Source organism: Emys orbicularis, chromosome 1 (genome assembly GCF_028017835.1).
Source record: "Emys orbicularis isolate rEmyOrb1 chromosome 1, rEmyOrb1.hap1, whole genome shotgun sequence".
NCBI classification, from domain to species: Eukaryota; Metazoa; Chordata; order Testudines; family Emydidae; genus Emys; species Emys orbicularis.
The window spans coordinates 130,075,932-130,089,647 of NC_088683.1; the positions used below are offsets into that span (position 1 = coordinate 130,075,932).

At 43.9% G+C, this 13,716-nt stretch overlaps 1 protein-coding gene across 1 annotated transcript in view; it reads right to left on the minus strand.

Moving 5' to 3' along the window:
* The window catches only part of SCUBE1 (signal peptide, CUB domain and EGF like domain containing 1), a 314,156-nt gene that overhangs the window by 23,310 nt on the left and 277,130 nt on the right, over positions 1–13,716 (minus strand). Inside the window, exons 15-17 of the mRNA XM_065410229.1 lie at positions 13,281–13,439; positions 11,907–12,110; positions 10,634–10,795 (exon numbers count right to left, since the gene is read on the minus strand). Of these exons, the coding sequence (XP_065266301.1) occupies positions 10,634–10,795; positions 11,907–12,110; positions 13,281–13,439 (525 nt within the window). The remainder of the gene's footprint in view (positions 1–10,633; positions 10,796–11,906; positions 12,111–13,280; positions 13,440–13,716) is intronic.

Sequence of the window (13,716 nt, forward strand, 5' to 3'; positions counted from 1 at the left end):
CCACATTTTAATTTCATTGAATGTCCTCTTGTACTCGTGTTATGATACAGAGAGAACAGAAGTTCCTCATCTACCTATATCTTCCTATATCACTCATTATTTTACATACATTTTATCATGTCCCTCATATTTGCCTTCTTTCTAAGGTAAACACTCCCAGTCTTTGCAATCTCTCTTCATATGAGAGTTTCCCCACACTCTTGATCATTGTTGTTGCCCTTCTGCTTCAGAAACATCTTTTTTGAGATGCAGTGACCAATACTACAGACAGTATTAAAGTCGAGCCATTGATTTATATAAATTACAATATTCTTCATATTATTCACCATCCCGTACCTTCTGCAACCTATCATCTTCTTTGCTTTTTGATCACAACTGCAGACTGAATAAAGTCTTTAATGAGCTGTCTATCATGATGTGTCCATGTAAGGTGTATGAGTAGTTTCAATTTTTCCTCCAGTGTGCATTACTTTGCATTTATCGACACTGAATTTCATTTGACATTGAATTGACCATTCATCTACCATGTTCAGGTCTTTCTAGTTCCTCACATTCCTCTCTGGTCCTGGCTAACCTTAATAATTTAATGTTATCTGCAAATGCTGCTACCTCAGATCATTAAAGATATATTAAACACGGGAGCTAGTGCGGAATCTTGAGGAACCAAGCCCCATGATGAAAATTGACCTTTTAATCCTACTCTTTTCTCCCAGCCAACTTTTGATCCAGGACAATATTTTGTCTCTTACTTTATTAATACTTAACTTCTTTAGTAACCTCTTGTGCAGGCCCTTACAAAAGTCTATTGGAAGGCTAAATAAATTATGTTAATCTTCTTTCCTTTATGCACTACCTTACTGACACATTCAAAGAATTCTAAGAGGTTAGTGAGATACTCCCATTGACTTCAGTGGGACCAGGATTTCACTCTTAGAGTCCCTCCCCCAACCTCCAACAGATGAAATGCAATTGTACAAGAGGATTATTGTGACGCCAGTTTCTGAGAAACGTTGTGATACTGCTAGCCTGAAGACAAGCTTGCTTTGCTTTTTATGATTTTGGGGCTAGATCCTCTGCTGATGTAAATTGGCATAGGTCCTTTGGATTTAATGAGAAGAGGATCTGGCCCTGAAAATACAGTACCTGTGAAACATGATGGAGTGATAGCGCAGGAGTCTTCCTTTTAGAAACAGAAGAGGTACATTCTGAACACCAGTAGTGCCAGCTTTTTGACACAGCCACTAAATACTGTGTCTCAAACCTGATCTGGAGACACAATCTATAGGAGTGAAAGAGCTATTCTGTCTCCATGCCTATTCAGTCCTTGGCTTCTCTGCTGGAATTGCCAGTAAAGTAGCCATATCATTAAATCTGTCATAATAATCGGCCACCAGCACACCTCCAAATCACATGGAATTACCATCTTTGTTAAGCAGCAGGCATTGGTGTTTAAATGAGGCTAAAATTAGTTCCCTGGGAAATGCCCCACCTATATAGATTTCCTCATTTAGTAGAGTGGATTGCATATATGTGAACTGCACTGTAATTTAACTTCAGAGTCACTTGCTTTCTTGCAACTTTAACATAGCTTTATGGCACAATATTCACCCAAAACTTCTAGTATACTTTTTATGCCTATATTGTAAAGACTGGGAGTTGGGGATTTTAGCACATGCTAATGAGTTACTAATGAGTAATGCTGCTGAAGCCATGTACAAAAATACTGTTGGTTAGAGCTGGCCAATACATTTTCAGAGAAATATGGTTTCATTGAAATATGCTGTTTCATCAAAGCCAAACCATTTCTTGGACATGTATTGATTTTGACAAAGTTTTTGATGGGACTCTCCGGTCACTTCTAGAGAGAGGAGAGCGGGGAAAAGAAGTGGGAACCTGACCTTTACAATCAGAAAACAAATACTTCAACACAGTTCCATTTAGTGAAAATGCTTGACGGGCTTTGTTTTCATTTCAATGTGGATCGAAAATTGCAAACCCTCAAAAACTGTAGCAAAATGGAATTGTTGTCCTCCAGCAAGGTCTACTGTTGATGTATCCAGTGTAGGAAGGCACAACCCATGTAAATGTAAGTTTTATTTTATCCACAATCTATTTTAATTTCATTTTGGCAGAAATAAAAGTCCACACTGTTGAAAACCTGTAGGTATTTCACTATTTTTTGAGTTGTTCAATTAATTCATCTAGTGATTACCAGCCAAAAGTCAACACTTATCTACAGTTGTCACACTGTTTGATATGAGCTACCATAGTTATTCCTTAGTATAAGGAAAAACTGCAGGGTCTCAGATATCAATGCATGTTTACTGTAGTGACCTATAAAGCAAATAACATTAATACAAATTAAAATAATACGTTTCCAAAATCAAATAAATTAGATAGTATGATAGGTTGTCTACCCAACATAAGCCCATAGCAGGTTAATGTAGACCAGTAATGTAAGGTCTGAGGCCTTTTTCTGCAGCCACATTAGGACAGCAGCAGCCATGAGCCAAGAAGCAGAAAGTCACATCCTCACATTCCATCTAAATTACATTAAAACAATGAAATATCAAGCTGTTAAGAAGGTGCTCCTGTACTTCTAATAGTACCCACCACCACCACCAGATAAAGAAACAGATCTTAAGATGTTTAAAGAAAACTTTGATAGTATTCTGTCTGGCAAAGAATCACTTATCAACAGTTGTGGTTGTGAAATCTCTACTTTTCATTGTTTTGCCTTTATGGTCCCTACTTCTCTATTGTTTATCTGTATGGTTTCTGCCTGGTTCTTTGACTGTTCCTGTCTTTTGCATAACTAATTTTGCAAGATTTAAATCAGGTAAGGTGGTGGGGTATGATTGGTTAAAGAATTGTTTTGCAATATGTGAGGATTGGTCAAAGAATTATTTTGAAACACTTTAGTAAAATGATTGGTTACGCTACAGCTAAACAGGACTCGAGTTTCACTATATAAACAGGGGTCCAAAAGGAAGTTCTTTGGAACCAACTCCAGGACGCAGCTCAAGATCAGAGCTGCCAGACCTCAACACCCTGCCAACTGTATCGTGCAGAAGCTGGAGTCCCTGGCCGACCTGATTCTGATTGGCCACCAGGAAGAGTTTGTCTGCCTTATTAGGACTGGTGAGCATTGTATGCTTAGCGTGTGCATTCTGTTTTGGTAACTGTTAATAAATAGAGGTTAAGGATATTACTGTTTAAGGCTCTTTCACTGGTAAAAGGTCCTGTAAGCCCGCAGAAGGTTATGCACGGAGCCCTAGGAATGAGTTACAGGTGGGTGCCTAAATTAATCAGGTTATGACTTGAGCCCTAAGAACAGGGTAAGGGTGAGTGACCTAGACTATACGGGTAACAATAAGGGACCATTAACCTTATATGTTGACCTGGAGGGAAGCCAGGGATTGATAAAGCCTAATGACAGATGAAGCCCAGCTGGGGGAGGAGTGGGGATAGGATTATAAGACAGAAAGTGAGAGCAGGAAGAGACTGCAGGGAGGACTGCAGGGAGGCCTTACCATGAGGTGAACTGAAGCGGCCACGTCAGGTGCCAGACTGGGAGGGTGGGGGCGCAACTAGCACCCAGAGTGTAGAAAATTGTGTCTGCTGCTGGTGTATATGTATTCTCTCTGCTCTAGATGCACAGAGGTGGTGGAGTGCTGTGCTGGAGGAAGGAGGGCACAAGAGACATAACAGGCAGGCAGGAGAAAAGGTGAGAGGGAATAACAGAAAGCAGCAGGAGCTGCAGGGAAAGAGAGGAGGAGGAGCCTCTTATGTATCTTTCTAGCACCCCCAGGAGCCTGGACTGATCAACACCAGCTTCTCAGGGAGCTTCCTGTTTCCTGCTGCTTCCCTGAACCCACTTGAGGAGAACAGGCAGTCAACTGAAGTAGTAGGAGCCAGTTAGGCCCTTAAGACGCTGATATCTTCCCTCACTCAGGCCCTGCTACCAGCAGCGGCGGCTCTAGGCACCAGCGCTCCAAGCACGTGCCTGGGGCGGCAAGCCACGCCGGGGGGGCCTTGCCAGTCCCTGCGAGGGCAGCAGTCAGGCAGCCTTCGGCGGCATTCCTGCGGGAGGTCCGCCAGTCCCGCGGTTTCGGTGGCAATTTGGCGATGGGTACGCCGAAGCTGCAGGACTGGCGGACCTCCTGCAGGCATGCTGCTGAATCCGCGGGACCAGGGACCTCCCGCAGGCATGCCGCCGAATCCGCGGGACCGAGGACCTCCCGCAGGCATGCCGCCGAAGGCAGCCTGCCTGCTGTGCTTGGGGCGGCAAAAAAGCTAGAGCCCCCCTGGCTACCAGCCTACTTATTTGTCCCCTTCAATTGAGTGTTGAGAGCCGTCATGAGTGAAAGAAGAAAACGCCTCTCTGGGGCAGCATTCAGAAAAAGAAAGAAAGCAAAGGAAGCTTTTCGATCTAAGCAGGAAGGAGCTCGCCTGAGATACATAGACACAAATGTTCATGGTGAGCCTTCCGGCCCCAGTGAGGATGTGAGTGGAGAAGAGATGCCTGATCTTCCAGTTAGTCAGAGTGCAGGTGACCTGGCAGCTACTGCAGCATCCATATCTCCATCTCAAATGGATGTAACCATGCACAATCCTGAAGAAAAGTGTAGATCAGAGAAGAGTGTGGTGGAGGCGCAAGAAACAGCTGCTGCTGAGGTTAGTTCCTTAAGTCTAGATGATCCAGGACTGTGGACCCACTTAAGCAGTAGCCTGAGGGACTTCCTTGTACTGCATGGGCCACAGCAAGTGAAAAACGTCATGTTCCCCAAAGACAATGAAAATAGAAGTTTCCATCCAACACATTACTGGCGTGAAATTCCCAATGGTGACAAAATGGAGTGGCCATGGCTTATGTACTCAAAAACCCAGAATGCTGCATACTGTTTTTGTTGCAAACTCTTCCAGTCTAATGTTCCTGCCACACTGGGTTCTACAGGAACAAAGGACTGGAAAAATCTGGCTAGAAATCTGGCATGCCATGAGAATGCAACAAATCACCAGAGAGCATTCCATAGGTGGAAAGAGCTTGAGATGAGACTAAGGTTAAAGGCCACCATAGATGATCAGCATCAAGAGAAGATTGCATCAGAGTCTCTTTACTGGCAAAATGTTCTGAAAAGGCTCATTGCTATTGTGAGAATGCTTGCTACCCAAAACCTAGCACTGCGTGGCACTTCAGATCAGCTGTATGTGCCAAACAATGGAAACGTCCTTAAAATTGTGGAGCTGATGGCTGAGTTTGATCTGTATTCCAGGAGTACAAGAAGGCACGGAAAGCACCACTTTGATTATTCAAACAGATAAAAATGCCAGTGTTTACTATAACAACAACTACAAGGAGTCTGGTGGCACCTTAAAGACTAACAGATTTATTTGGGCATAAGCTTTCGTGGGTAAAAACCTTCGGATGCAACCGAAGAAGTGAGGTTTTTACCCACAAAAGCTTATGCCCAAATAAATCTGTTAGTCTTTAAGGTGCCACCAGGCTCCTTGTTGTTTTTGTAGATACAGACTAACACGGCTACCCCCTGATACTTGACACCATGCAAAGTGTTTACTATGCAGACAAGAAAAGTTACATTTGCTGTTCAGGCGTTTGAAAGTTAAGTATTACTTAAAATTTTTGAACAAGGCATTTTAAGTTGTTAGTTCTCCTTTATTGGGGTAGGTAGCAGAGAAGTACCATGAGAGGAGTAGAACAGGAAGAAGGCAGAATTTAGACCTTTCAAAGTTTTGGCCCAAGCGAGGGGGCATGGGGGCATCATTTGAGCTCCCCGCTTCAGGTGCCAAAATGTTGTGGGCGGCCCTGAGGGAGGAGGTCTGCAGTCACTCCACAGAGGAAAAAGGATTTGGCCAGGGACAAGGAGGAGATCCAGGGAGAGAGTAAGTCCTTGGGTACTGCCCTGGACTGGGGAGTCTGGCAGGAGGCTGAGAAAGGTGAAGTAATCTTGGGGAGTTAAGGAATCTCCAGTGGTAAACCGGAGATAGGCCAGGAGATAGAGAGGTGAGGTAGGAAGGAGCCCAGGGAAACAGCAACACGTCTGAGTCTGAGCAGACATATATTTCTAATCATACGGTCCCTGGGCTGGAACCCGGAGTAGCGGGCAGGCCCGGGTTATCCTAGCAGCCACTGGGAAGTGGCACAGGATCTGAAGACTTGGAAAGGAAGACTGTCTGAGACAGATCCAGACAGCTTGTCCAGTGAGACTTTGTTACCCTGGAAGTGGGGGAGGGACTATAGAGTGACCTGGCCGGAGGGCCGAGTCACGAAAAGGGAGTATCGAGTCAAGGAGAGAGATAGTGGCCACAGAGCAAACTATCAATGGAAGGGGGTGCCAGATAGCACAAGAGCTAATTCCCAGACACAGCGACAAGGAGGTGCATCTGCAGTGAGTGGGACCCCTTTACAGAGAGGTTGGATTTTTTTTTTAAGTTAAGTCATTTAGCTAGCCATACAACTTGTAGCCATACAATTTAAATGTATACCCCAAATTAAAAAAACATAGTAAGAGAGCCAAAAAAGTGCCACTGAGGCTAAACAACAAAGTAAGAGAAGCAGCGAGAGACAAAAAGGCATCCTTTAAAAAGTGGAAGTTAAATCCTAGTGAGGAAAATAGAAAGGAGCATAAACTCTGGCAAATGAAGTGTAATTAGGAAGCCCAAAAAAGAATTTGAAGAACAGCTAGCCAAAGACTCAAAAAGTAATAGCAATTTTTTTTTAAGTACATCAGAAGCAGGAAGCCTGCTAAACAACTAGTGGGGCCACTGGACGATCGAGATGCTAAAGGAGCACTCAAGGACGATAAGGCCATTGTGGAGAAACTAAATGAATTCTTTGCATCGGTCTTCCTGGCTGAGGATGTGAGGGAGATTCCCAAACCTGAGCCATTCTTTTTAGGTGACAAGTCTGAGGAACTGTCCCAGATTGAGGTGTCATTAGAGGAAGTTTTGGAACAAATTGATAAACTAAACAGTAATAAGTCACCAGGACCAGATAGTATTCACCCAAGAGTTCTGAAGAAACTCAAATGTGAAATTGCACAACTACTAACTGTAGTTTGTAACCTATCATTTAAATCAGCTTCTGTACCAAATGACTGGAGGATAGCTAATATGATGCCAGTTTTTTTAAAAGGGCTCCAGAGGTGATCCCGGCAATTAGAGGCTGGTAAGCCTGACTTCAGTACTGACCTGAAATGCTACCATTTTAATACTACTTCCTTGAGTGAAGACTGCGAATCATGTTAAATTGTATAGTGGTTTTGTGATGTTGGCAAATACATAACAGGGACAAGATATGTCCTAAAATAAAAAACCTCAGAACATTGAATTGTTGCAATAGAGTTTACTGACTCTGCCATAGAAACCCCCCTTTGTTAGCTTTTTTTGAAATGACACTACTGTAATCAATCTGTCTCCTAATTTAGCTTCCCATGAAAATACCTAAACTGGTTGAAACTATAGTAAAGAATAAAGTTGTCAGACACATAGATGAACATAATTTGTTGGGGAAGAGTCAACATGGTTTGTGTAAAGGGAAATCATGCCTCCTCAATCTACTAGAATTCTTTGAGGGGGGCCAACAAGCATGTGGACAAGGGGGATCCAGTGGATATAGTGTACTTAGATTTTCAGAAAGCCTTTGACAAGGTCCCTCACCAAAGGCTCTTAAGCAAAGTAAGCTGTCATGTGAGAAGAGGGAAGGTCCTCTCATGGATTGGTAACGGGTTAAAAGATAGGAAACAAAGGGTAGGAATAAATGGTCGGTTTTCAGAATGGAGAGAGGTAAATAGTGATGTCCCCCAGGGGTCTGTACTGGGACCAGTCCTATTCAACATATTCATAAATAATGTGGAAAAAGGAGTAAACAGTGAGGTGGAAAAATCTGCAGATGATACAAAACTACTCAAAATAGTTAAGTCCCAAGCAGACTGCGAAGAGCTACAAAAGGATCTCACAAAACTGGGTGACTGGGCAACAAAATGGCAGATGAAATTCAATGTTGATAAATGCAAAGTAATGCACATTGGAAAACATAATCCCAACTTTACATATAAAATGATGGGGTCTAAATTAGCTGTTACCACTCAAGAAAGAGATCTTGGAGTCGTGGATAGTTCTCTGAAAACATCCACTCAGTCTGCAGCAGCAGACAAAAAAACTGAACAGAGTGTTGGGAATCATTAAGAAAGGGATAGATAATAAGACAGAAAATATCATATTGCCTCTATATAAATCCATGGTATGCCCACATCTTGACTACTGCGTTCAAATGTGATTGCCCCATCTCAAAAAAGATATATTGGAATTGGAAAAGGTTCAGAAAAGGGCAACAAAAATGATTTGGGGTATGGAATGGCTGCCATATGAAGAGAGATTAATAAAACTGGGACTTTTCAGCTTGGAAAAGAGATGACCAAGGAGAGATATAATAGAGGTCTATAAAATCATGACTGGTGTGGAGAAAGTAAATAAGGAAGTGTTATTTACTCCTTATCATAACACAAGAACTAGGGGTCACCCAAATGAAATTAATAGGCAGCAGGTTTAAAAAAAAAAAAAAAGGAAGTATTTTTTTCTCACAGTGCACAGCCAACCTGTGGAACTCCTTGCCAGAGAATGTTGTGAAGGCCAAGATTATAACAGGGTTCAAAAAAGAAGTAGATATGTTCATGGAGGATAGGTCCATCAATGGCTATAAACCAGCATGGGCAGGGATGGTGTCCCTAGCCTCTGTTTGCCAGAAGCTGGGAATGGGCGACAGGAGATGGATTGCTTGATGATTACCTGTTCTGTTCATTCCTTCTGGGGCACTTGGAATTCGCCACTGTCGAAAGACAGGATACTGGGCTAGATGGACCTTTGGTCTGACCCACTATGGCCATTCTAATGTTCTTATGTACATTGTACTCATCCATAACGAAATAAGGTAGAGAAAATGGTTTACATTTGGCTTTGAAAACACTATAATATTTAAAGCTCTTTACAAACATTAGCCAATTAAACTTCTCAACATCCTTTGAAAGAGGTGAATGTGATCACTCCCAGTTTTACAGATGGGGGAATCTCAGCTAGGGATGTTGTTACTTGCCAAAGATCACAAAGAACAACAAACAGGATTAGAACTCATCAGTTCTTCACGCTGAGTGCAGTGCACAGATCACTGCAGTGTGTATTTTTCTGGGATATGATTGCTGTTGATGACACAGAGGAGCCATAGGCTCAGACTTCACCCCCCAAAGGATTTCATCAGCATTATCATGCTGTTTACTTATCCCAGCCCAATGTAACCTATCCTTTTGGCTCATAATGTACCATGTCAATGGGCCCTGAGAAGGGAAGATATCTCCAGAGTTGCATGCCTGACCAGAAGCAAAGTGCCCTGCTTGGTCTGCTCATTTGCCTACTACTCCCAAAATGGAGTTCCAGATCACTTCTACTTGATAGCAATGCTCATGTCTGAACAACTGAAACAAACTAAAAGATGTTTTGGTATTACGTTTAAGTGCATAGAGTTCTTTTCTGTTAGCTTTCCAAGGCAGAATTGTGGAAGGCTTTCCCCACTTTTAGCCTCCACACTTTGCTTGTTATTGGATCCAGGGCCGGCTTAAGGAAGTGCGGGGCCCGATTCAACGGGGCCCCGGCAGGGATGACTCACCTGGCGGTGCTCTGGGTCTTCGCTCTGGGTCTTCCGCGGCACTGAAGGACCCGCCGCCGAAGACCCGGTAGGGAACCGCCTGGTGAGTACATCCCCCCCCTATCCATGTCCTGTCCCCTGAGCACTCCTTCCCAAGACCCCCACCCTAACTGCCCCCCAGGACTCCACCCGCTATCCAACTCGCCCTGCTCCCTGTCCCCTGACTGCCCCGACCCCATCCACCACCACCCCGAAAGACCCCCGGAACTCCCACGCCTACCCAATCACCCCTTCCCCATCCTCTGACCGCCCCCCCAGAACCTCTGCCCGATCCAACCCCCCCACCCGCTCCCTGTCCCCGGGACTCCCTGCCCCTGCCTTATCCAACCCCCCCCGGCCCCGGCCTCTTACCATGCCGCTTACCACCGACGGAGCCTCGCCGGGGCCGGAGCCGTGCCACCCGGGGCCGGAGCCGCGCCACCCGGCCAGAGTTGGGGCCAGGGCCGGGTCGGAGCTGCGCCGCCCGGCCAGAATTGGGGCCGGAGCCGCACCGCCTGGCCAGAGTCGGGGCCAGAGCCGGGCTGGAGCTGCGCCGCGGGGCCGGAGCCGCTTGGCTGGGGCCGGAGGGAGCCGCTCAGCTGGGGCCGGGCCGGAGCCAGACTGGGCCGCGCTGCGTCTCCCTGGAGCCCTCCTCGTGCCCCCCCGCCCCAGCTTACCTGCCACTGCTTGTTTCCAGGCTTCCCGTGTGAACATCTGATTCGCGGGAAGCAGGGGAGGGGGAGGAGAAGGGGGGCAGAGCGTTCAGGGGAGGAGTGGGAGGTGAGCTGGGGGCGGGGTGGACAGCTGCCCGAGCTTCGGAACCGGCTCCAGCTCACCACTGGGTGCGGGGCCCGATTCAGGGGAATCGGGGGAATCGGCCTAAAGCTGGCCCTGATTGGATCGCATCTACTCCTTTTGTAATCAAATTAAACTTGCCTCCACATTCTGACACATTCCGCGCGCCTGCTATTCCCTGTCCGTCGTTACTTGGGCAAGGTTCACAAGTAAGTTGACCTTCTGTGTCTTGGTATGTTCCTGGTGAGCAAGGAAGGCACTGATTATGTTCTCCACTATAATAGGTTCCCATGCTGCAGGTAACTGAGGAAAGAAAAGAAAATCTACTTAAGGACCTTCATTTTGATAATGTAGCTTTGCCTTCATATCAAACATTTATAGAAGATGGAACTCTTTGATTCACCCCACCATTACCAATGACACTTTGCAGATTTTGGGCCAATGGAACTAGGTCAATCAATGGAACTAGGTCAATTTACAACAGCTGAATAGCCATCCTGTATTGTTTAAACCATTAAATGATATTTTACTGCATTTAAACATTTATCAGACATATGCTTCCAAAAGAGTTAACTCAGTTTTAAACATTTATGTTGTATTTAAAGCAAAATGCTCTTTCATAATGGATGGAGAATTAAGTGAATTTTTCATTTATAGTAGATACATGTAAGTGGTGGTTTTATGGGAGTTGTAGATACAAGATCTACACTCTGAGGGCATGATCAGTTGACATAACAATGTCAAGGATTTCTCCAAAGACAATGCATCCCATCTCATATTGTATACTTCCTGACAGTGACATGGTTTAACTAGCAACCATTCTAAACACATACATTAATCCAAATTTTCCTACTGAAAAAGGATATTTCCTTAAACATTTTATAGCATTAGGTCTATGGGGTAAAGCTTAAGGGTTGCTAGACTATAATAGCTAAAATTTTCAACCCAGCCTCTAAATTGCAGTGTGTGTGTGTGTGAACCAGGTAATCAGACATCTATCAAATCCACATTTGCAAATTTTATTCTTTTTGAATGTAAACAACTGGCTGTGTAAAATTTCACTGAAAAATATATAGGTGGGGTTTGAAAATTTGACCCAAAGTAACTATAGTGGTGTGGTTAGCAGGAAAAAAAAAGTTGTATTATTGGTGAATTAGGAACATAGTGCTGAGAACTAGAGTAAAAGGGTTAGCACAAGCATCTGGCTAAAGTCTGGCAACTTGGAAAGCAGTTAAACCAGACTATCCTTTTTCCACATAGAATTAGACCAGGCTAACCTGTTTTTGGTTTCTCTAGATTATCTAAGTATCTAACAAATTTACTATATCGCTTACTGTTGACCAGTTAATTTTAAGGGGTTTTTATTTTTGGGTGCTGGTGGTCAGAATGTAACTCCAATTTTTCTGGGACTTACCACATTTTCCATCCTGCAGCACTTGCCCTGTACTGCATGCTTCATGTCCTTCAGTAGCCTTAGCTGGCTTATGAGCCACTTCGTACTCTGTCCCAGAAAACTGAATGTAAAATTGCTGTTTGTTAATAGATTTTCTCAATGTTTTGATTGCAGTCTGCAGCTTCTGCTCCATCCTTTTCCGCACACAGTCAAGGTTACAGGTGTCTAGATGGGAAATAAGAAGAAAACTAGAAGCAATTGAGATTCATGTTTAAGCAGAGTTGCTTAGTAAAAAATTCTCAACCAGCAAAATTCTCTGGTACTTCGTCCACTTCTCTTTATGTAGCAAGCGGCAAAGAAATTGTATTTCTTTTTTTAAATGCTAGCATTGGCTGGCTGACTGGCTGAGTTGGCTTTAGGCTGTCTGAAAGGGACAGTCAAGCACTCTGTGCTCTTGCAAACTAAACTTTCCGATCCATAACTGCACATAGAGCTCTGATCTTGTCTCAATCCCAGCATAAAAAGCTTCAAGGTTGGTTCTATTGACCGTCTATAGACAGGGATATAGTAAACACATCACATCAACTGGCAGAGCTAAGCTGGCATCAAGTGAGCATACCCTGCACCGTTATGGGTTGTGGGAGTGACTATTGCTATGTGGATTCCTGGAGGTATTAGTAATTGTCCTCCACAGTGTATTTCCAAGGGTTTAATCCAGTTCACTTCTAAAAGACTCAATTTGGAAATGTTATTCCATAGTTTGGAAATGTTATTCCATAGTTTAATAACACTCTTGAATATTGAAATATTTATGATAGTCAGTATAAATTTCTATTTGATTTTATATCCTAATGCTACACCCCGGAGAGCCCTAAACAATTCTGCCCCATCCTGAATCTTCTCCACATGCCAAAATGTAGGTATGTTGAAATGCATGATAAAACATGTTTGATTTTCAGACTGGCGTTCAGCAATCTATCTTCTAGGAGATGTCTTTGTGGCCAATGGTGTGAGACATCTCTTAAAAGGAAGCAGCAATGAGCCAATCCTGTATCAATGAATGTATCTCTTATTAGTAGAGATGAGTCCAAATCAAATCCCAGGATCTAAATACCTCTGAATTTTGTAGAAGTTTGGCTCCAGATCTGATCTTTTGGCCCATCTGCAGCTATTAGCTGAATTTCATGCTGCATCCTAGTCATCCTGACAGCAGAACTTCCACTGAAGTCAATGGAAGTTCTGAGTGGGGATGGGCTGTTCCATTATGGTTTGGGTAATGTGCTTTGTAGACGGGCCTGGTGAAACAGCAGCAGAGAGATACTGGCAATTGTCGACCACAATAAAGCACTGCTATATGATTTCCCCACAGAACTCCAGAAAAGATCTTCCACACACCTGAGACTTCCTCAGACTTCATCTCCACTTCGAATTCGGCAGTGATATGGGACACTTCTTTTGATGGTGACTTGCGGCCCCGACGTTTTTTCTTGGAGGAATCACACTTGAGGTTCACAAAGGTCACCTGGCAGTTGTCTGTACAAGGGAATTGACCTCCTTTGCATAACAGAAGTGACATGGAAGAGAAATCAAGTAGCAAGGTAGCAAGTGACAAGCTGGTGTGTGATATTTCAGCTGTGTTAACATTAATGCTCTGGCATATTTTGTAACATTCCACATGCATTGTTAGACATACCCTTATTTGTGCAATTTTTGCTTTTTGTAAGTGAGGGTAGGAAAAGAAGCCCATACAGCACAGACATAGAATGGCAATGCTTAGCTGTGTGTTGATACTGTTTGTGTCTTTAATAAAGATAATAAATATTTTCCACAT